At 40.6% G+C, this 25583-nt stretch overlaps 1 protein-coding gene across 1 annotated transcript in view; it reads left to right on the forward strand.

Annotated features, from left to right (window-relative positions):
• Positions 1-19320, forward strand: part of scamp1 (secretory carrier membrane protein 1) — a 94930-nt gene extending 75610 nt beyond the window's left edge. The window contains exons 6-9 of the mRNA XM_060935638.1: positions 8497-8656; positions 14759-14860; positions 14988-15105; positions 17468-19320. Coding sequence (XP_060791621.1) covers positions 8497-8656; positions 14759-14860; positions 14988-15105; positions 17468-17617 — 530 coding nt within the window. The 3' untranslated portion in view covers positions 17618-19320. The remainder of the gene's footprint in view (positions 1-8496; positions 8657-14758; positions 14861-14987; positions 15106-17467) is intronic.
• Positions 19321-25583: the final 6263 nt, after the last annotated feature.

Consider the following 25583-nt stretch of genomic DNA (forward strand, 5'->3'; position numbering starts at 1 on the left):
CTCCCTACTATATTACAGCTCACCATTTTCAGTGGAAAATAAATGAAAATACACTCTGGATTCTTTTACACTAAGAACTAAGTAAGACTTACCAACTTCAAGTAGTTTTTAAATAACAAACCAAGTGTAGGGAGCTGCCTGCAGCATTTTTTAAAAAGTAAAATCAAACATAAAGTAGGCTATCACTCCCTATTATGGAACAACAAGTAACCATCTACAGCTCTGCTCCTTTAAAAGTATATCGCTTTCCGAATCAGAAGCGCTAGCGATGAGAATCACTTGCGCAAGAATACTAGTGGAGTACATTACAGCGCAGTGTGAAGTAGCATAAGAACATTTAAGTCAAGAGTTTAATTGATGTATTTCGTTCATTACCGTTTATCCAAGCAAGTGTACATCCACGACACAATTACTGAGCCCACAACAAGCGTCCTGACAAACTCCCTACAGTATTACATAGCCTACTAGCACCATATCACACCTGGCTTGTTTAAGTATTCAAATAGCGCTTTATAAAGTTACCTAACATGTACAAGTGCAATGCGCTTTCTGAGCACGAGTCACGTCATGAAGTTTACTCATCACCATAACAAATAGCCAGTAGGCTTGCGATAGCCTGCAGAACACAAACACTACGTTTTATTTCGTCTTCCCTTGACCACCTCTCTGTATGACTGTCCTTCTACTGTTCGAGTAGAACTACTGACACATTCACAACGTTTCCAGACGGGGATTTAAAAATGACTGCAGCCTACGTTATGCTGGGGACTGCTTACTATGGACAACATTACATGTAGTTTCAGCGAGACTAGTTGGTTGTAGGCTAATTCAAGTGCTTCCTTCCCTAAGCTAAGTTTGCCTGGCTACACAGATGCAAATGGACAATTTTAACGAGTAGTAGATGAAGAATGTAAACATATAATGATGTGCTTTTGCAACTTGTGTGTTTGACTTATTGCGGCAAAAGCAGCGTGTCCTTACCTTGAAGTGGGATCTGCTTCTGCCCGAGTGCTCATACGGCCGCCTTGAAACAGTTCACAGCGTTTAGCTACGCGTGTTGATTGGCTGTATCCCTTGTGCCAAACAAATCAGATGTTGTGGTGGGCGGGACCGTGTTCTTGAACTCAGAGAGGCGAGTGCAGGAAAGGACGTGCAGTGACAGTCGCGTTAGGAATGAAATGGCTGCAAAAACGCATGTTATCGGCATATCGGTGGAAATTATGGCCGATACCGATAACCCTAAAAATGCAGAATATCGGCCCGATATATCGGCCAGGCCGATTATCGGTCGACCCCTATTGCCTACACTTGAAACTGCCATTTTGACTCCATATATACAAAGCAATGATTTTAACTAGCTTTAAATAAAATGAGTTTATGAATGGGAGGAATAAAATTATGAACAGTTAATGCTTCTTTTTAATTCGGAACAATATTCAAATGTATTTTAAAAGGTTTCCAGTCCTTGTATGCTCATCAGGGAGGCACACATTTAGCACTGGTTTCTTGGCTTCTTTCTCGAACAATGAATAATTAAATCTGCCTTTTCTCCTCTCCATTTTGCATGAGGCGGATAATGACAGAAGGATTAATATTGAATCTGACACAGATACTCGAAAATGTCTTTATTTGAGGCTAATCTCATTGCTGTGATCAACGAAACAGCTTTTTCTCTTTTTTTTTTTTTTTTTTTTTTTTAAATTCATATTTATTAATTTTCTGGAACTCAACAGGTTTAATTCAGTTGAATTTTCCGTATAAAATGCGGTCGTACAGAATTCCGGATATAGCTTTGGATTCCTAGTGAGCAAGCCAAAGGTGACCGCGGCAATATTCTGCTGAGGAAGGAAGGAAACAGACTTGAAAGGGACCCAGTCCTCTTCTGGGTGACACCTGATGTCTAAATCATGAGACTTCTGTAACTGTGTACTGTAAAGAGCATGTTGAAAGGATGTTCAGTATGAGCAACACCAGCTTTGTGAACACAGCAGACCTTCTGTACAAATCTCCAGTATACAGGTGAAGAAAGGGTCAAGGGTTGTGGTGGTGTTTTGGTAACGGTGGTTTATGGGTTTCGACTGATGTACAGATTAAGCAGCTCATCAGAGCTCCAGTGATGATGGAAAGTTTTCAGATTTCATTTAGTCCTAGTTTCTTTATCCATATCGGAGTATGTCTGGAGATGAAACGCCTAGGCATGAAACGTGCATTTTTTTTTTTTTTTGGCATTTTTGTGCGCAAAACGCACAATTTCTGCGTTACCGTGATCCCTGCTGAAAGACTCTTTCACCAGGGATAACGGTAACGCAGAAATAGTGCGTTTTGTGCACAAAAATGCACGTTCATACTTTTAATGCGTCCTGGGAAGAACTTGAATTTTTCCCACTTGCCTTGGCAAATCTGTTATGTTTCACAAGCAAAGCAAAAGTGATGTCTCCCTTACGTTACCCAACCGTTGCTACCATTGTCCTGGGGGACAAGCAAACTTTGTTTAACCCGTTGATGCCTGAAACGCCTGCAAAAAAACGTCTGCAAATGCCCAAGCCAGTTTTTAGAAAAGGTCCCCATCTGCCTGAGGGTTTTCTGAAATAAAAATAATTAATTGAAAATGCCTATGAAAAATTCAATATCTCAGCCTCTGAAGCACATAAAGACATGAAATAAGTTGCATTTAAAAGATAAAATTCTCTACTTTTACTGGGTCATGCTCATTCAGCATTAACACTAACACATTTTTATAAAAAAAAACAAATCTGGCATGCGTCTTGAAAATAATGACAAATCAACAATGCTGCGTTATGCAGCAACCAGCATTTGGGGCAATGTTGCATTATGCAACAACCGGCGCTAGGGGCAATGTTGCACGACACAGCATCCGGCGTCAATGGGTTAAATACTGAAGACAACCGATATTGAAGATGTCAGACATCTGTAGTTCGAAGAAAAATACATATAAAGCTTTACTACCGGATTACTTGGATAATCGAAGTCCAAAAGAAGCAAAGGATAGATATACACAGACGTTAGAGTTTTAGTAATTATGATCCGTACAAAATTCCTCGAACCGATTGAAGTGATGTAGGTTTGAGGCCTAGCGTTACCTACATAGATGCTGGAATGTACCTTCTCGCTGTATTTTCTGTATTAATTTAAAAAAAAAAAAACAACAAACAAAAAACCCTTATCGTTTGCTGGAAAAGAAGAGCAGGGAGGATTGAGAATCGAGCGGCTGTGGTTTGTTTACACCCGATGCTAAAACTTGTAGTCGCGTCCGAGCAACCATCGCAAATACATGTACAAAAAGTCCTACTTACCCGGGCAAAAACAATACAGGATTTATCTTATAGTGTCCTGATCTCCAGATCTTTAACCCAGCCACACAAAGTTGTACTCCTCCAGGCTGTTCCAGGTTGTCTTCTGTTTGTCTGTGTCGAACGATGTCTGCAGCACCAGGTAGTTTGAGATGTCGGGGAACTCCAATGGATGGATAATTTTTCAACTACTAGAAAAGAAAAATCCTCCTTTGTTAGCGTGTAATAACTTATCCCATTGCAAAGAGCAACTTTCTGAAGGTATCTTGACTGCATTGGCCTCTAAACTGAAAATAATTGGAGACGGTTTCAGTAGGTCATTACATAATGGCAGCCAAATTGGTTTGCATGACCACCACTTCATTCACTGGAAGTAAACTCTCAAGCAAAAGTCACATGACTGAATACAATCTATATTTTATTACAGGTTAACCACTTGCAAAGAGTGACCGAAAATCCTTTCAGTCCTTGGATTGTCGGTGAAAAAATTGACGATCATGGCTGCACACCGTGACTGTATGGCTAAATAAATATTCCATTTCCCTGACATATATATATATAAGGGCTGTCAAAGTTAACGCGATCTCAATTTATCGTGATTAAAAAAAAATAGTGCCGTTAACGCAAATTCTAATTTGGCCCTGCGAGTCACCCGTAGTTCCTGTTGAGGCTTGTCGCGTGCTGCTTCAATAAGAGTAAGTGTGAGTGATGGAGAAAGGCATAGACATATAAACATAGACGCCGCCTTCTGCGTAGAATCATGCGTCATCCTCGCCGCCATATTGGATGTGGCAAAGTGGAGATTCTTCAACCGTCTCTGGTATAGCATCTAGACAGTAGCCGAGAATAAAGATGCCTCATTCATGTGATGCGTTTAACTGTACCAACAGGTTTACCGTCCAAACGAGATCACATGGGATTACCTTTCACAGGTGAGACTGGAAAAATACTTTTCAATACTGTTCCTTCAGTCTTCAGTTTCCCAGCTCATCTCCACCGGGTAGGTATAGAGTTATAAGCAGTGAGAATTAGATAATACAGTGCCACACTATGATGAACGTTTTTGAACGTATGATGAATGTTTTTAACCTTTCTGAATGTGAAGGAATCAGTGATGTATTTTGTTTTGGTATGACCAGGGCTCGAAATTAACTTTTTTTTCTTTGTGTCCCCCAGTGGTCCTGAATTCTGTGTTGTATTGTCCCGAATGGAAGCAATAGTGTCCCCATTTTTTTCCTCTCTGAAATAACCAGTGGTTAATATTATCATATGAAGTTACTATTATATTTGTAACTATACGATTTTGAACCCTTTATATCATTTTTACAATAAGTCACAAAACACAAGTGACACATGTCCAATACATCATCTACTTCAAAATTAGTTATTGCATTTTCAGTTTATTAAACTTTGGCGATCTCACTGTATGAATAGATACCTGTTTATTTAAAAGGGGCCAACTAGCTCATTCAGAAAATGTTTCAACTCACTACATCTGCAGTACACTTTAGTTGAAAATAAGACCCCTTTTATGTTCGTTTCATCTACTTATACCTTGAGTATCTGTTGGCGTATATAAGGCCAACTTATCATTTTCACCATTACCGTTATCCATTTTTATGTAATATACCTGTTGCCCCATTCAGAGATGTTTTGAAAGCCATCAGCCATACCATCAATGGATGAAATGCACACCCATGTTGCAAGCAGTACAATAGAAGGTTTGACCCAAAAAACGAAATATTTTAATCCAGTCTACAGTGTAAAATAAAGGAAAAACGCCATCCAATCCTATCGAGGTACCACCTCAAAATGATTGGATACTGACACGTCAATCAGACTGAAGCCCGCGAGCAGCCCGTCCCTTCTGTGTGTGTGTGAGAGCGAGCAGAGTGTCACACAGAGCGCAGGATTCTCTCAGTGCGCTCCCTCCAAACAACGGGGATTTACACGAAAACAGAAGGAGATATTCACAAAATTCTTTCACAGTGAGCGCCACAAGGCTCTCCTGAACACATGGATGTAATTTTTTTGTCTGTAGTATAAAAAATGAGGTCACTAGAGCAAGTTAAAAATGAGTGACTTTTCTGCCACGTTTATAATGGGAGTCTATGAGGCTGCGCGGCTGTGCTCTCGTTACTTTCAGGCTTCTCATTCAAAAACTGTAAATCCTATCGCTCAGGTAGACACATTGTGTGAATCAGGACAAGCGTGGCTACTACTTTTGAGAAAATTGTGTGTGGGGAGTGAAAATTGGGGCTGAAAACACAGTTTAAATGAGAAAGTTTGAGCTATTTTTCCAAGCTCTCTACACTATAACTTAACGAGCTGCACTGGTGTGTAACGCAATAGACACCCATTATAAAGCCGGAATTTCTCAGGCTTTATAAGGGGGAGGAGGGGTTGAGACGCGGGGGGTGGGAGTGTTTCTTTTCAAAATATGGCTTGCGGGAACAGTTATTCCAAAATCTCGTACTGCACCTTTAATGTAGAACTTCTTTTTCTAGATCTATTTTTTTCCATTGTCCCGGGATTGTCCCAGATATGATAATTTTGTGTCCCGATGACATTTTTTATGGTCCCCGGGACGTCGGGACACCGTTAGTTTCGAGCGCTGGGTATGACGATAGAACCTGGCCGAACTCAGTTTAGCGGTCATTCAGCTCACTTTATTCAGCGAGAGTAGGTCTGTGTGGTGACTCAATAAATAAAACAGTAAATTTTTATTTTCATTCACTATTTCCAGTTTTTCCACTATTTCCATCATTTATCATATTCAGTCTTGTAGGTTGGTTATTTTGGCCTCAGGTTTTGGTAGCTTGCTACGGTATGCTGACTGATTAGCTTACCTGAGCTATCTATCGCGTACTGCTCCACTCAAAGGACACTTTTCATTTTGTATCAGCCAATTTTAGGGGGCTGCTTTTGTGCCTACATATTTTTTATTTTTATGTTTTTTTTCTTCTTTTATGGCAAATACTTCTCTTCAAAAGAAACTCATGAAGAGTAAAATAAAACAGTTTTTTATTTTCAGTGATATGCACTTTATTTTTTATCCCTTGGTTTTCTCATCTAATATGGAACTTATGGATGTCAGTGGCTGTGACAAGACGTGTTATGCTCTACAATAAAAAATAAAAAAAAACATTGGTACAAAGCAAGCCCATTCACTTTTTTATGCTGATAAGAGAATTACAATGGTTTTTCATGTGACAAAAATGTGCGATTAAATTGCAATTAATCACGAGTTAACTATGACAGTTGCGACATTAATCGCGATTAAATATTTTACACACACACACACATATATATATATATATATATACACACACACACACACACACACACACACACAGGGTGCGATTTGTCAAAAACAGAAGGGGGGGGATGTTTTTTTTTTTTTTTTTTAAATCATGAAACGTCACAAAATTAAGGTAACAATAGGCTAACAGCTCAATAACATCCGATGATATCAAATGAATAACACTAAATGAAAACGAACACTAAACCAGAGATAGTAAATTCATCTTCCTATCTCTCTGACTAAATACACGAACACTAACACAACAAAGTTCGCATTGCTTGTCGCATTGCTGTGATGTTTCTCTCTCTCCGGATTAAATGGACAGTGACTTGAAAATCACTAAAATACATGAATACTAAATGAATAGTTTGCTCTGATGGCGCAGTTCACACTGTGCGCAGCTTTCCGATTTAAACTGTTTTTTTTCTCATCCTTATGCTTCCTGTTTCATGGACTGTAACGGATTTGCTTATTTAGTAATTTTAATACAGAATTTACTTTAAAATTATAATCAGACACTCCAACGTCCCCCCTAAAAAAAAAAAAAATCAGCCGTGAAAAAGGCGGCATCCGCCAAAAGGCGCGCTGTTTGCATCCCTGCATAGAACGCAAAGATATTGTTATTATCTACAATGTATCTATTTGCTGGGGACGTTCGTGAACATCAAAGCTGCCACTTCGGGTCATTTTGAAAGTGAGTGCAATGTAGACCATAGAAAACTGTCACAACATGCCTGTCATGTCAACTTTTTTTTTTGGTTTGTTTGTTTTATTGACGGGGTTGTCCCCGAGGATTTTTTTTCAGCAGAGATAAAAACCAGAGGGGGGGTGATCCCCCCCCATCCCCCCCAGCAAATCTCACCCAGTGTGTGTGTATGTATGTGTGTGTGTGTGTGTGTGTGTGTATATATATATATATATATATATATATATATATATATATATATATATATATATATATATATATATATAATATGAGTGATTCCACGCTTATGGGGACTGAAATGGGGACATGAACTTATTTTTAAAAATTCACCTAAAACCATTTCTTTTTTTTACCATCAGGTCACAAAACATGGAATCTTTAATGAATGATATGTTAAAAGATAACTTTAATTTTCTGAGATGTAATAAAAACATTTATATGCCAAAGTCAGAACGTAACAGAAGTGTTGTGGACATATATATTCTCAATTTTAACAATGTAGAATTATTTTTTGAAACATAGGGCAGTGATGTTTTAGCAAATATAATTAATAAACGTGTAGTAGAATAAACATGCACATTATTTCAATAAGATTAACATGGTATATAGCTAGATTGTAATTAATTTGTAACAGACGCGAGATGGACAATCGTAACAGAAGTAATGTAACAGACATCATTTTGGAACTCATAGGCTTGACTTTGGCATATAAATATGTTTTTATTACATCTCAGAAAATTAAAGTTATCTTTTAACATATCATTCATTAAAGATTACATGTTTTGTGACCTGATGGTAAAAAAAAGAAATGGTTTTAGGTGAATTTTTAAAAATAAGTTCATGTCCCCATTTCAGTACCCATAAGCGTGGAATCACTCATATATATATATATATATATATATATATATATATATATATATATATATATATATATATATAAAAATATTTGGGACCCGCAAAAAAAGCCAGGGACCTCAGTTTGGTCAGTCAGGTGGGTCCCTGGACCCAGAACGAAAAATCCTGGCACCATTCCTGTTCACCACATACTCAAGAACTTTTGTGATGTGTTTTAGTGAATGTCAAGTGCTAAATGTGAGTAATGCTTCCCTGCTTTCACTGTTTGCTGTAGTTGACTTGTTGGAGAACTGATGTATAGCGTGTGTGTGTGTCCCCAGTCCACACAGGAACACTGTTCTTGAACATCTTCGGCTGCTTGGCATGGTTTTGTGTAGATTCACAACGTGGTGTCGACTTTGGCCTGGCCATGCTGTGGTTCATGCTCTTCACTCCCTGCTCCTTTGTCTGCTGGTACAGACCTCTGTATGGAGCATTCAGGTAACACACACTCATTTGAATAGCTCCCAAGCATCACTACGGCATCACTTGTTTACTGCAATGCATTGTGGGGAATTGCCGGGGTCGGTAGTTGAGCGATATGATGGATGTCAGATTAATTTTACGTGAGAGCGATGTGAGGGGAGCAGTTTTGCCGTGCTCTGTCGTAGAAGATGATGAAATTGGTGGTTTAAAGAGGTGGATAACATGTCGAGGGTTTACAGAAGGAAAATCAGAATTCAAATCAAGCTTGGTGAGAAGGTAAGAGTCTATACATGCCCTGTGTCCAAAATCGCTCACTCGTTCACTACTCCTTATACAGGGAATTACTATATAGAAGACTATATAGTGAGCTCCTTTGTAAAATGAAAAAAGGCTTTCGGACACTAGTCCGTCGCGCTGGTATTTATGTCATTACTGTCGCACAATTAAAACGTGCCAGATCAGGCGGCTGGTGGGTTTTCAAAATAATATATACATGCATGTACTGTATTTTTGTGATATCCATTATTTTACTGAGCGCATTTCCCACGTTGATAAATACGAAGTACCTGCATCTTTCAGTTCTTTTAAATCAAGGCTGATTACTTTTCTTCTTTGCTGCTGCCTTTTCTTAAATCAGATTTGAGACTCTTAGTTTGATTTCTTTCAGCGTGCCCGCAATGCATGATGGGATATATTGCTTGGTTAGTACACCACTTTTTAATGATGCATTGTGGGATACTTTGAGTGCACTATATAGGGTGTAATAATCCTCACTATCGTTTCGGACAGCGCTGCAAAATGGCGTCCTCACTATATAGTGCCCTATATAGTGAGTAGGGAGTGATTTCGGACACAGGGCCAGTCTACCACACTGTACAACCTCAACTCTCAGAATGTCTTATTTCTGAGGACGTATATTGGATCATGAAGCAATCTTATACTTAAGTCTAAATTTGTTTCTTTTAATCTTCAGTTCTTCCTTACCATTTTTTAAGTAGCGTTGTTCTAATGAAATCTTAGCCTTGTACTTAACCGTGATCCAGCACAATGAAAGTTACAGATACATTAACAGTTGATTTGTGTTATGAACACAATCAACTGTTGACTGACTCAAGTCTAAGATTGCTTCATGATCCCGAGCCCAGACAAACAGCATCAAAACATTTTATAAATGAGTGATTAGTTAAATAAAACTTGATATCAGAAAACATTAGCCCAAAAAAAAAAAAAACTTTGGAAACCCGCTGATCTGCCGTGTCGTGTTCGGTATAAATGCGTTTTCTTCAATAAATGCCGCTAGTGAGGTACACTGAACGTTACACATACCCGAAAGAGAACCCTTCGTGTTTTGGGAGTTTTATCGGTCCGACAGGCTCGTTCAGCTGCCGAGTGCTTCGGCACTTTGAAAGGCAAAGGCCGAAGAATGCGTCTTTGTTTTACAGGCTTTGGAATATCGCTAGTTTCAAGCGATGAACAGTGTTGACTGTTATAATCTTCTATAACCGAAGGCCATTCCGCAGACCATGGAAATATTGCCGGGTCACAGTTTAAGTCCGTCTTTTTCCCACCAGAGAAATGTAAGCTACAAGCACTTGTCCATTTTGATTCAGTTCGAAGGTTTTCGTTGCGGGTTAAACTTTATCCATTTCTTTCTTCTCGACTGGCAGCTGATAAAAGCTCAAATTAGGGCTTCTCTTTGTTGTGGAGACATGGTTAAGCCTAGGTCACAACCGGACGTACAATTTTTTGGCCGTGCGATTTTTGGCGTTTCCCAAATCGCTGTGGTTTTTTTTTTGTTCATGGAGAAAGACGCACGTTGGCCGTAAGTTTGTCTTGCAACCTGAAAAAAATGTAAGCGCCAGTAGAGTTTGTTTGACATGACAAAGAACCTCTGTGGCCAGTCTACGGCTCGAAAATCAGCACGTCACGCGCGCCCTCCGTGCGTTTCTTGCGTTTTTTTGTACGTAGACCGGCCGTAGGAGCACGTACGGCCGGTTGTGACCTAGGCTTAAAGCACACAGCAATTCACTTTAGCATGGTTAAAACCGGTTAGACAAAACAATGCAGTGTTTAACAAAGGTGAAAGTAAACAATCCGGCGAAACTGACCCTCAGGTATCACCCATAAGGGTTGTTTTACAATCAGGGTACGCAAGCTAAAAATCACATTTAACACTTATCTTCAATATCAAAAAGCTTGACTAAATAAACTTGGTTGTTTATTGTAGCCCTGTGATAGCTCTATTTACCATGCAAAAAAAATTTGGTGATAACGTTATTTTTGGTGAATGTATGGCAATATATGTCATATTTAGCAAAATTACTCGTGTCATTTAGAAAAAGTGCTTTTTTGACCACAGGTAGCTCCAAAAGGGATGCACTTAAATCATTTTTTATACCATAAAACAAATATTTGGTTCCATTTCATTGGAAACATAGTTAAGTTTTAATGTTGAATGCCAGTAAGTTTTCAGACTATTTTGATCAAATTAGTATGTAATTGTGTAAAAAAAAAAAAATGTCCTCTCCAAGACAGCTCATTTTTCAATATAAAATAACATAACGTATCTAAAATGATGATTTTCATCCTAAAATGTGGTCAAGATATTGGGACATAAATATTAGAGACAACTAACACAAAGCTTACAGCCTTGTATTTAAAAGCACTATGGAAGTAGTGGATTCTGAATTGTCAAAAATGTCCTCCCCGAGAATCACTTCATTTGTTTCTCCCATCTTATAGCAGATTACACAAAACTACCATACACATATCAAAAAATTACCTGAGATCTGTTCTTTAACTTGTCCTTCACTTAAAAACTGGTACAAGAACCAGTTTGAATCAATTTGAATTTTGGACCCCTGTGACACAAACTTTGCACCCTGATTGTAAAACAACCCCTAATGCATTGCGGTACACAAGCGATGATGTAGTTATGGGTTAGGTCTATTACTCTGACATTGCTGAGAGTTCAGCTAAGCCTAACCTGCTCTAAACTTTTCATACTCTGTTGTAAACAGTGCTTAAAAATGCACTCCTCCTTTTTTAAGAACTTTGTTGCTGTATTACATAATTGAACAAAATGTCGCTAAGCCTTTTGGCAAGACAACCTTTAAAACACATTTAAAGTGTGTAGTTGTTGATGTGGTAAGGTGGATGATAAATTAAGTGAGGAGATGACTAATAATTCGCTAGGGAGATTTAAAAAATAAACACCCTAGTGAGGGAATGACTCCTGTAACTGCTATCATGGACAGTAAGTGATGCCAGGAACTGATTTGTTTTGGGTAAACATAATGCTGTAATGAAAAATGACATGATGTTCTTTTAATAAATAAAATGTTGCAGTTGAACAGACATTTATGCACCGGTCCCACAACACCGATAACGATGACAGTACCTGGATTTAGTTCCAGTCTGGAGCAGTCACACCACAACTATAATCCTGACTATCGGTGGTTAGTTTTCGTGGGAAAATGTAGCGGTTGTATGCTGTTTGTGGGCACACCCAGTGCACTCAGCAGCACCCAACGGCTGACCATGACAGCGAGGAAGAGCTGCTTTTGATGCCCATTTTGCACAGAAGGCAAAGCCGAAAGAAGAATCTGGGTGCATGAAATCCTGCAGCACAGAGATAACCGCTAATCTCAGATTCCTGGCGCTCCCGTACGTAACAGACCCGCACCCCACTCGGACGGTCAGTGGCATGACTGACGCAGCTATACACTGTACACGCATAAGACGCATGTCTGTGTGTTTTGCTTTGAGAGTGCTAATAAATGAACCTTTAACACAAACAGGTAGCCTAAACTGTGGCTGATTATCCTGTTTACAGTGGGTGTTCCCACCGCGAAAGAGAAACTAATAGAAATCCAAAGAGTGAAGGGGATCATATCATTATGTGAAATATTCTTTTGTGAATGCGTAAGTGGTCACTCAGTGCTCTGACTCGGGTGTGAGAAAAGTGACTAGATTTGTTTCATCTAATTTAGATACTTAAATAATATATTATTTGGTAGTGGGCATATAGGGAAGTGTATCAGACATGAGACCCCATGCGGCAAAGCATTTTTTAACATGATCCATGGGTAGTATTTGTGGCTACACACTCTAAAACAGGGGTCACCAAACTACGGCCCGCAGGCCAGATCCGGCCCGCCACCCCCCTTTGACCGGCCCCCCCAGCCCCTCTGCCCCCCATCACTTGAACCGGCCCTATGAGGCAATCCCCAAAAGTGGTCATGGCCTATTTTTTTTAAATTGCTTTTTGGCAAATAATAACATGTCTGCATGTTGTATTTTGTTGATTTTATCAATTAAAATTGATATTTAGTTACAAAATGAACTATTCATATTTTCCGAATTTTCGTCATATGCTCGCGATCAAGCAGTGACGGGCAGCGCATGCGCAGAGAACTGTCAGTGTTCAGGACAGCAAAATGGCTAGCGGTAAGCGAAAAGCTGACAGAGTGCGCAGAGTTTTTAAAGAACAGTGGACCACCGGTTATTTTTTCGTTCAGTGTAAGGACCGTGCAGTTTATCTTGTATGTAAAGAAAGTGTGCCGGTTTTCAAAGAATATAATCTGCGTCGTCACTATGAAACCCGCCACAAAGAGTATGCTAGTTTGCGAGGGCAAATAAGAGAAGACAGGATTCGGAGGATGAAATGCGGACTGGCTGCACAACAGAATGTATTCCTTCGCCAAACCCAGATCAACCAGGCTGCTGTCTGAGCTAGCTATAAGGTAGCTCACCTACTAGCTACCCATGGAAAGCCGTTTACTGATGGGGACTTTGTTAAAGTATGCATGCTTGCTGTGGCCGAGGAGGCGTGTCCCAACAAGAAGGATGCGCTCAACGCGGTGAGTCTCTCCGCACCTACTATGACCAGGCGAACCGAAGATTTGGGGGACAACGTGTATGACCAGCTGAATGAGAGAGCATCAGAATTCGAGTTTTTTGCTTTGGCCATGGATGAGAGCAATGACGTGCAGGACACAGCACAACTGCTGTGATCTATTGATCTATTGCTCATATTATAATTTCACTGTTTTTTAAAATGTATTTATTTTATAGGCCTATTTATTTGACCTTTATTAAGTGCTGCATACAATTATTTATATTATTAATAATATCAACAGGCCTACCTACAATTTATAATTTTCCACTCACCTTTGCCAGTGTCAATCACCTCAACTAGGCAGATGTTTCTTACCTTGACAGCTTTGATATTTTTATTAGAAAATAAATAAATGGAATATCTGTGGTATTTCAAATTAAAACAAAGTGTGAAGACTTGATTACTACTTTTGCAAACCACTAGTAAAGATAAACAAATATGTGCCCGGAATCAAGTGTTGATATAGTAGTATGGATATAGTAGTGGGGATGGCCGTGCCAGGCTAGTAATCTCTACTACACAATGAGGCCTGCTGGTGGTCATATTTGTCTGGGTCATACAATTCTATGTGATATAGCTGACCCGACCCCGGCCCCCATCACAGTCAGGAACGACAATGTGGCCCCCAGAGAAAAAAGTTAGGTGACCCCTACTCTAAAATCTCGGTTTAAATTGGCTCAACTTGCAGCACGGCATGACACTTCGCACTCAAATCCCCCCCATGTTCAACAGCAGATGCTGGGTAACATGGGCATGGTTTACAGAGATTTTAGAGCGTGCAGCCAACGCACACTACACACCAGTCATACCCACTCTACTGCCGATGATCTTCTATACATCTTCCTTTTTGGCTGTATCTTTGTACAGCTTGTGTTTTTTGTCAAAGTGTGGGATTCATTGACGTTTCTCTAATCAGCTTCTCCATTGATGCAACAAGGATGTACAAAGATACCCGGGAAAAATAGCACGTTCTCAGACATCACATGTAAACCATTACCTGATTGGTCAGATGTTTCATCGGCTCAGGTCCAGGTCTGGAAAAATGGCTCCAGAAGCAGTCTCGCCGATACCGATAAACCCAGGCCTGGGCTATAGGTATCGTTATCGGTCTGGTGTGACCACAAACTGCAAGGGACCGATTTATTTATTGTTGTAGTTCTAGGTATCGGTGTTGTGGGACCGGGCCCTTAACAATATTCATTCTCGTCTCTCTCTAGGAGTGACAGCTCTTTCCGCTTCTTTGTGTTTTTCTTCGTCTATATTTGCCAGTTCGGTGTCCATGTGATGCAGGCCATTGGCATCACAGGCTGGGGAGTCAGGTATTGCCATGCGCTTATTTCCTCTTCCAGCAGTTTTTAAGAATTGCTTTTTCATCTCATTTTAGGAAAACTAGGCTAATTGAATGGCACATTTAAAGCATTGTGTTTATGCTGTTTGTGTGTGTAGTGGTTGGATCTCGGCGCTTACTGGCCTTAATACGAGCATTCCTGTTGGCATCATCATGATCCTGATTGCTGCTCTGTTTACTGCCTCTGCTGTCATCTCTCTCATCATGTTTAAAAAGGTAAAGCTGCTTTTCTGAGGTGGGAAAGTTGGCATATGGATAATGGGTAGTGGGAACTGTGTGTGTGTGTGTGTGTGTGTGCAGGCCTCGCCATTAACAGTAGCCCGATTGCCCGGGGCAACCATTCAATAGATTCAGGCAACCAGACTCTCACAAATGCTTGCCCGATCGGTAGGGCTGTAACGATATGCAAATCGAAATCGCGATACGCAGAGCCACAATCCGTATCGCGATACAAGAAGGCAGAATCGCGGTACACCCTTTCAAACTTCTCCTCAGCCCAAAAACAGAGGCGCTTCCAAACTTCAATTTATGAATACTTTACTTTTTATTTAAATTACATTTTAAACTTACTTAAATTACTTTTATTTTTTTATATCTATTAGTAAGTCGTTTTTTAGCCGACCTGCGACAATCTTCTGCGAGTCACGCAACGTCCACACTCGCCACTGGCAGAGCATTCATTTCTTTCAAGCGGTCGCCATTCTGGTTGCGACACGGGGAGCGAATCTGTAAACAAGCAGCTCATTGGCTGGCTAGGTGTGCCACAAGCCAATCACAATCACTTGACCGGAAAGGCATGCAGTGTTGCCAGATTGGGCAGTTTTAGGTGCTTTTTGGCTGGTTTTGAACATATTTTGGGGTGGAAAACGTTAGCAATATGTGGCAACACTGAAGGCATGTCTGCTTGGGCGGAAGCCTTCTGCGGCAGTTACATTTTGACACGCGAGCAATGTTTCACTATAAAAATTCCGTAATTTCCATCTGTTTTCCACGATCACAGAAAATCATTGGCCCTATGAGAGTGAGACAGTGAAAGAGCGCCCCCCCCCCCCCCCCCCCCCCCCCAAAAAAAAAATCTTAACGGATTTACACGATTTGGAAAAATGACTTTTTCAGAACCGAAAAAAACAGAACTTCCGGCTCAACAGTATTATTTTGAGAAATAAAACAATCTTTGGATATACATTTGTTCATTTTTGCATACATATTACTCATTCTCTGCAGTGGTCTGAATTATTTGTTATTAAATAGTTAATGTAAGTAAGTAAATGTTAAGTCAAATTTACTACTTTAAAAAAAACATTTAAAAAAAAAAAAGCGTGGGCGTATCGAATCGTGGGTCAAAAATCGCGATACGAATCGTGAGTTGGGTGTATCGTTACAGCCCTACCGATCGGGCAACTACCCAAATATGTCAACTTGCATGAAAAACCATGTTTATTCATTCATATTATGATGAAATTCCATCACGATTTGCGATTGTTTGACTCGGAAAGACCGCGTCCATGTTATCATTACGGGATGTTCAACAACTAGCGGAATTCACATTTGCACATCACGGGCTCGCAATGCAGTTTCCCCATTGCTAATAATTATCGCGTAGTGCATATTCAGTGTTCTATTGGCATGTCCTTCACTACATGACTAATTACCGCATTACTCGCACGGGGCGCTAGTGTCAATGCTTGTCGATACAGACAGCGTCTGAGAAGGTTGAATAATAAATAAAAAAATAAAATAAACAAAGTCACAAACTTTGGCATTATGTCTGGTTTGGAGAAATTGGGTTTTAAAATAAAGACAAGGAAGAGAAGAAAAAGAAAACTCAATCAAGCTCATCAGTGGATTTCTGCAGCCGCAGCTTCCCCTGCCGGCTAAACAACAGCATGAAACGCATCTACACACACAGCGAGAGAGAGAGAGAGAGATAATAGGGAATTGTTCATTATCACCTTTGAAATAAACAAAAATGCAAATTCCCAGTGTAGTACATAGAGCAAGCTAAAAACAGGCTACAGCACAAAGAACAAGCTGTTATATAAATGTTAGGGCAATGCTTACTGACAGCTCTGTTTATCTTTATATGTCTTCATACAAAGATACACAAGGGGGAGCAAAGTAATTAACAAATGTTTAATTAATCTGCTTTTTTTATGAGCACACAAAAGAACACAATGCACATTCATGGTGGTTTACACAAAAAGTGGTTAGACACGATATAATTGAACCCAGAAACCAAGGGAACACAAAGAGGGATAAGAAAATCAACAAAATAAGCTTTTAAGAGGCATTAGTAGAGCATGTGAGTGAACATTGTGTTGTAAGCATATGTGTTTGTGGCATATTCAAAGGAAAAAAGTATGTAATATTTGGGCAACCATGTTCTGAGTTCGGGCAACCAGATTTCTACAAATGGTTGCCCGAATGGGCAACCATGTCTCAAAGTTAACGTAGAGCCCTGGTGTGTGTATGTGCAGGCCGGTTTGTTTGTGGTTTGTCCTGAGAATACTTACCCAAAAGAAGATCGTCTAGGGACTTTACATCACTATCTTTCTATTTTGTGTGTGTGTGTGTGTAGGTCCACGGGCTGTACCGGACCACTGGTGCGAGCTTTGAGAAGGCCCAACAGGAATTCGCCACCGGCGTCATGTCCAACAAAACGGTCCAAACAGCGGCCGCTAACGCCGCCTCGACCGCTGCTCGCGGAGCCTTCAAAGAGCAGTTCTGATCGGCCGATCAAGAGCAGGCCCGACTTCAAGCTCCTCCCACTTTCCCCTGTTTTTCATTCTTTCTTATTGTACTCCTTTGACTTGAGTCACCTGTAAGCCTGTTTCAGATGTGGAGGATCCCAGACTCTGCCCCTTCATCGATTCGGTGCACGCCATTGGCTAACTGTGACTCTATCCCCTTCACTCAGCAGATGCACTCAACTGGCTGTCACACTGAGATCATGTGTGTGTGTGTGTGTGTGTGTGTGGGAGAGAGAGAGATACTTCAGTCACTTTCAAATTGTCCATTCAGAGAGTGAGTGTGTGCTGAGTTATGTTTCTCATTTAACAAAATAGGAAGTGGTGTCAGCAAGCATTCTGTCCACTTGCTGTAAACATCGAAAGCGAACAGAACAGAGTTGAAATGTCATCCACACAATCCACTAATATCTCACTCCAACAAGCGTTTCATTCCTGCCCCTCATTGGCCAATAGGAGCGTCCCTCGCTGAACACACCCAGTGGGAGATTCAGGTGGCTCTTCTGTTGCTTTTTTTTTTTTTTAAAGTCTCCGATTTTGCCTTACACGCTGTTCCTGCTTTTCTGAAAATAAGTTGACACTCCTTCACTTCGCTTCTGAGGCTTGTTCGATGGTCTCCAAACACAAGAGTTGGATTAGACATGCTTGAGAAGCTCACTAAGCCTCCGTCCAGGTCTTGTATCTGAAGTTTTATGGTACCAGTGAGTAGTAAAAGCCTCGATAGAAGAAAACGCTATCTGCAGCGAAAGCCTCCCACCTCTGTTTTTCTAGTGTCATGCTTCAGAGATGCCGAAAAATAGAGAAAAAAAATAATCGCATGCTCGCACTCGTGTTGGTGGGGGAGAGAGTGAGTGAGTGTGTTGAGTGAATGAGCGAGTCTTAAGCTGTTTAACTCCACAGCAAATGATCTCTCTTAGGTTTATATATTTAAGTTGTCTCATCATTTCAAGTCCGACAGGACACTTTAGGTTTTAGATTATGTTTAAGTATTCCTCATTTAATGCAGCCTTGAACATTGAGAAACAACTCCGAAGATTATGGGCTGTCTGTGTTTCGAGAGAGAATTTGTGTGTGGTAGCTTCAGTCAGCTCTTTACAGTATTGACTTCAGAACTGACACAGTCACACGAACACGTTACTATGAGACGTTCTGCTCATAGCTTTGTTTTAAAATCGTGTCCCTTCCCCCCATTCTCCCCTTTTGCTTTTGTAGGGTTTCCAATTCTATCCTGTCGAGATGAGCTGCTGCAAGTTGTTCTTCCCAATTTTTTTTTTTTTAAATATATAAAGAACATTTCAACAAATGGCACCTGAATGTTTGTTCTATATTATTACGAATCAAATGGGCAAGTCCATAGAAAGATGTAACACGAGCCTGTGCGTGTGTTGGATCGTGGCTTTTAAGTTGTGATTTTGAACTCGATGACCTTATTAGTTGAAACACTGAGGAGGTGGTGATGCGAAGTTCGTTCGAGCAAACCTAAGGGATATTTGTATATTTTGTAAAAAACGAAAACAAAAAACATTAATGATAATTGACGAGTGGTTGCCTGTCGTCCTGAATAATTTCATCGTACTGTACAAATGCACTCTTGTCTCCCTCTGCAGTCGCATGTCAAGTAGTTTTGAGTTTTGTATATTTATTGTATTAACACAGGAATAAAATAAGAAAATGGACTACTTGACCTGCTTCTAGTAGTGTTTTTTTTTTTTTTTTTTTTTTTTCCCCCCCCCTCGCGCTCCAAAAGCTTGTCACATTTTCATATCCACGCTTTGGGTTCTTACATACAGACATGAGGTGGTGGTGCAGTCAGGGGCCCAGCAGCCATTTTAAGAGATTTGGGCCACTGAAGCAAGTCAGTAAGGACCTCATGCCCTACAGGCGCACCACTGAGGAGATAAACCTCACAAACATCCTTAAAACGTCAATGCATCATTCAACACTATATGTGAGAACGTGAAGGTAGAAAGCGAAACCCTAGCATTGCTTTTACTTCACTTTTCACCTGTGAACGTCCTGAAGTACCAACTGGTGCTGCCACTGCTCGATTCTTCGACACCAAACGAGACAAACCGCGTTAATAAAGAAGGGAGTTGATGCCAAAAAACAACTAAATGACTCCAGGTTTGGAAGAAATGCATAACTGTCTTAATTTTTTGGGTTACTGACATGCTAGTGATGGTTTATCTTCATCTTAAGAGAATGATGGAATGAGTTCATAAATGATTATCGGGTCACTATGATCATTCACTAACCTTGGCTTCCTTACAATGATGTTACACTCATAGCTGTCAGTGAATTTGGCACCGAACACACATTACATCCCCAGGTAACACTTCTATCCCAGAACATGTTCACACACCGTGTCTGAAATCACTCACTCATTCACTACTCCCTACTCACTATATAGGGAATTCTATATAGTGAGCTCATTGGTAAAATGAAAAAACACTCGGACACTAGTCCGCCACGCTGTTATTTACATCATTACTGTCACACAATTAAAACATGCCAGATCAGTCGGCTGATGGGTTTTCAAAATAATAAATACATATCATACTGAGCGTATTTCCCAGATTAATAAATACAAAGTACTTTGTGTCTGCTGCATCTTTCAGTAATCAAGACTGAATACTTTCTTCTTTGCCGCTGCCTTTTGTTAAATCAAATTTGAGGGTTTTGATTAATTCCTCGCTCTGCACTGTAACTTTTTTTTTTTAATTCTTGTATTTTATCAGTCTCATTTTAGCTTATTTTCTATTCTCTTACTATTTTTAATTGCACTTGAATGTCCGTTTGTGTTTCTTCCTCTGTCTGTTCACCCCAACACATTTTCCCCCTTTTTTCTTTTCTCTCTTTCTCTTCAGCGTGACCGCAGTGCATGATGGTACATATTGGTTGGTTAGTAACCATCAGTTGTACACTACTTTTCACAATGCATTGTGGGATACTTTTTAAGTACACTATATCAGGTGTAATAATGCTCACTATACATTTGGACAGCACTACAAAATGGTGGACTCACTATACAGTCCACTATATAGTGAGTAGCGAGTGATTTTCAGACACAGGGACCGTCTTATCGCACACATCCAGTCTCCTTTCTAATGTAGATAATTAAGTGATGTTCTGGTTGGGGCGTATGCAGTTTTAATTGTGATTTGAGTCATTCATTACATAACAGGCATTTAGCAGACCCTTTTATTCAGAGTGGCCTGGGGAGCAGTTAGGGGTTAGGTGCCTTGCTCAAGGGCACTTCAGCCATTCCTGCTGGTCCAGGGAATCGAACCGGTGACCATTCAGTCAGTCCAAAGTAAAGCAGTAAATGTGCGGGTTTCCCCCCCTTTGGGATTTGTGACTATCAGTCAGGCTCAATTCGGAGCAAAAATTGTAGGCCTAGTTCCTTAAAACACCCTGACCTTAAATAGAGCTGTCTTTTGAAAAGCCCTAATACTATCTCAAGATTCTGAACATCCCTTAAATCCACACTTTACTCCTGTCTCGTTACAGATGCAAGACATACAGTGGTGCTTAAAAGTTTGTGAACCCTTTAGAATTTTCTATATTTCTGCATAAATATGACTTAAAACATCAGATTTTCACAAGTTCTAAAAGTAGATAAAGAGAACCCAGTTAAATGAGACAAAAATATTATACTGGGTCATTTATTTATTGAGGAAAATGATCCAATATTACATATCTGTGAGTGGCAAAAGTATGTGAACCTTTGCTTTCAGTATCTGGTGTGACCCCCTTGTGCAGTAATAACTGCAACTAAACGTTTCCGGTAACTGTTGATCAGTCCTGCACACCGGCTTGGAGGAATTTTAGCCCATTCCTCCATACAGAACAGCTTCAACTCTGGGATGTTGGTGGGTTTCCTCACATGCACTGCTCGCTTCAGGTCCTTCCACAACATTTCCATTGGATTAAGGTCAGGACTTGGCCATTCCAAAACATTAACTTTATTCTTCTTTAACCATTCTTTGGTAGAATGACTTGTGTGCTTAGGATCATTGTCTTGCTGCATGACCCACCTTCTCTTGAGATTCAGTTCATGGACAGATGTCCTGACATTTTCCTTTAGAATTCACTGGTATAATTCAGAATTCATTGTTCCATCAAATGATGACAAGCCATCCTGGCCCAGATGCAGCAAAACAGACCCAAACCATGATACTACCACCACCATGTTTCACAGATGGCTTGTCCATGTGATCTTTAGTAAACTGCAGACGAGCAGCAATGTTCTTTTTGGAGAGCAGTGGCTTTCTCCTTGCAACCCTGCCATGCACACCATTTGTTGTTCAGTGTTCTCCTGATGGTGGACTCATTAACATTAGCCAACGTAAGAGAGGCCTTCAGTTGCTTAGAAGTTACGCTGGGGTCCTTTGTGACCTCGCCGACTATTACACGTCTTGCTCTTGAAGCGATCTTTGTTGGTGGACCACTCCTGGGAAGGGTAACAATGGTCTTGAATTTCCTCCATTTGTACACAATCTGTCTGACTGTGGATTGGTGGAGTTCAAATTCTTTAGAGATGGTTTTGTAACCTTTTCCAGCCTGATGAGCATTAACAATGTTTTTTCTGAGGTCCTCAGAAATCTCCTTTGTTTGTGCCATGATACACTTCCACAAACGTGTTGTGAAGATCAGACTTTGATAGATCCCTGTTCTTTAAATAAAACAGGGTGCCCACTCACACCTGATTGTCATCCCATTGATTGAAAACACCTGACTCTAATTTCACCTTCAAATTAACTGCTAATCCTAAAGGTTCACATACTTTTACCACTCACAGATATGTAATATTGGATCATTTTCCTCAATAAATAAATGACCAAGTATTATAATTTTGTCTCATTTGTTTAACTGGGTTCTCTTTATCTACTTTTAGGACTTGTGTGAAAATCTGATGTTCTTTTAGGTCATATTTATGCAGAAATATAGAAAATTCTAAAGGGTTCACAAACTTTCAAGCACTGCTGTGATATGGATTATTACAGTTGTGAAATAGGGCTATTACTGTTATTATTTACTATTTACTTTATGATCTCGAGCACATTAAGAAGGCAAGAAATTGCACTAATTAACTTTTGACGAGGCACACGTTAATTGAAGAGCATTCCAGGTGACTACCTCATGAAGCTGGTTAAGAGAATGCCAATAGTGTGCAAAGTGTCATCAAGGTAAACACTGGCTACTTTGAAGAGTCTAAAATGTGAAACATAGTGTTTTAACACTTTTTTGTTTACCGCATAACATATGGAATTATTTCATTGGTATGGTGTCTTCAGTATTGTTCTACAGTGGAGAAAATGGTCAAAATCCAGAAAAACCTGTGAATGAGTAGGGGTGTCCAGACTTTGTACTGTATACATGTGTACAGTCCATAATATGAACAAGCAGGAATGGTTGTCAGCATTGCTAGCCAATATGCACAAGCCAACAAGCAGCCTCTAATGTCACACATACACAAGTGATTGCAACAAGGAACAAAAAGACTGCGAAAATTAACTGCCATTTCGGGGGGACAACAACCACCCAGCTCTGTTGTGATGGGTGCAACTGCAGTAGTCTTTTATATTCTGTGTTATAACACGGTGTTCAACAAACATTTGCCAAAGTTACTTCCTTGCAAAGGTCAACATAAGGATCCGATGTAACTGAACAGCAGCAGCAGCTGGGTTTGAATACTTAATAATAGTCCATTCCTATAAATAAGGCATTTTATAATGGTTGTTTTGTCGTGGTGCTTTATTTTTGCCAGAATAGAGGGTTAAATACACAAGCCCACTCTCACATACGCACCGCCTAGTGGCCAGTGTTAGTAATTACCAGTCATACACACCGCCTAGTGGACAGTGTTAGTAACTGCCAGTCATACACACCGCCTAGTGGCCAGTGTTAGTAATTGCCAGTCATACACACCGCCTAGTGGCCAGTGTTAGTAATTGCCAGTCATATACACCGCCTAGTGGTCAGTGTTGATAATTACCAGTCTCACACACACCGCCTAGTGGCCAGTGTTAGTAAATACCAGTCATACGCACCACCTAGTGGCCAGTGTTAGTAACTGCCAGTCAGACACACCGTCTAGTGGTCAGTGTTAGTAATTACCAGTCACACACACACCGCCTAGTGGCCAGTGTTAGTAATTGCCAGTCATACACACCGCCTAGTGGCCAGTGTTGGTAATTACCAGTCATACACACCGCCTAGTGGCCAGTGTTGGTAATTACCAGTCATACACACCGCCTAGTGAACAGTGTTAGTAACTGCCAGTCATACACACCGCCTAGTGGCCAGTGTTAGTAATTGCCAGTCATACACACCGCCTAGTGGCCAGTGTTAGTAATTACCAGTCATATACACCGCCTAGTGGTCAGTGTTGGTAATTACCAGTCACACACACCGCCTAGTGGCCAGTGTTAGTAATTACCAGTCACACACACCGCCTAGTGGCCAGTGTTAGTAACTGCCAGTCATACACACCGCCTAGTGGCCAGTGTTAGTAACTGCCAGTCATACACACCGCCTAGTGGCCAGTGTTGGTAATTACCAGTCACACACACACACACACACACACCGCCTAGTGGCCAGTGTTAGTAATTACCAGTCATACGCACCACCTCGTGGCCAGTGTTAGTAACTGCCAGTCAGACACACCGTCTAGTGGTCAGTGTTAGTAATTACCAGTCACACACACACCGCCTAGTGGCCAGTGTTAGTAATTGCCAGTCATACACACCGCCTAGTGGTCAGTGTTAGTAATTACCAGTCATACACACCGCCTAGTGGTCAGTGTTAGTAATTACCAGTCACACACATACCGCCTAGTGGTCAGTGTTAGTAATTACCAGTCACACACACACCGCCTAGTGGCCAGTGTTAGTAATTACCAGTCATACACACTGCCTAGTGGTCAGTGTTAGTAATTGGCAGTCGTACGCACCGCCTAGTGGCCAGTGTTAGTAACTGCCAGTCAGACACACCGTCTTGTGGTCAGTGTTAGTAACTGCCAGTCATACACACCGCCTAGTGGCCAGTTTTTAAAATAACGTCTCTTGGCGCTACATCTTACACTCTCTCCAAAACTCAAATATCACGCTCTGAGTACAAATTACGCAAGAGAATCTGAGATTGTGACATGACTTACCAAGGTTGAGATCTAGTGGACACATTGCTTCTAAATTGTTGTAAACAACCCTGAAGATACCCCAGTGTCAGGCGTTTGGGTGCAAAAATAAGCCTGATAATTCAAACAAGTTTCAAAGTGTTTACTGTCATATGCACAGTCAGGAACATGTCCTTTTGCACAATGAAATTCTTAGTTCGCTGTCCACCAAGAATGCCAATTACAACAGTAAATAGGTGGAAGAAATAATACAAAGTAAAGGCAATACAGTGCAAAAAAAGTATTGTACAAAATAAAGTTAATGTAGTGCAAAATAGGCAGTATAATACAAAAATAAGGCAATGATTGAACGTAGCAGTGAAAAAGGCATTAATGTGCAAGCAAATGTAGACAGATGTAAACAGTCAAGGACAGTTTACAGGGAGGTAGTCCATGGTTATAGACTCCTGTCAGCTGTTCAGGAGTCTGATGGCAGTGGGAAAGAAAGAGTTCTTTAGTCTGACAGTCCTGCATTTCATGCTTCTGTATCTCCTGCCTGAGGGTAGAAGCATGAACAGTCTGTGCTGGGGGTGGGTGGGGTCTTTGAGGATGGAGGCAGCTCTCCTGTGGACTCTGCAGTGGTAGATGCTCTGCAGAGAGGGCAGTGGAGTTTTGGTGATCCTCTCAGCAGTCTTCACCACTCTCTGCAGGTGTTTGCGGTCCATAGCTGTAGTGCTGCTGTACCACACATTGATGCAGTTGGTCAGGATAGAAATTGCTGAGGATCTTGGGCGACATACCAAACTTCCTCAGCCTCCTCAGAAAGTACA

This window comes from Neoarius graeffei, chromosome 12, assembly GCF_027579695.1.
Source record: "Neoarius graeffei isolate fNeoGra1 chromosome 12, fNeoGra1.pri, whole genome shotgun sequence".
Taxonomy (NCBI): Eukaryota; Metazoa; Chordata; class Actinopteri; order Siluriformes; family Ariidae; genus Neoarius; species Neoarius graeffei.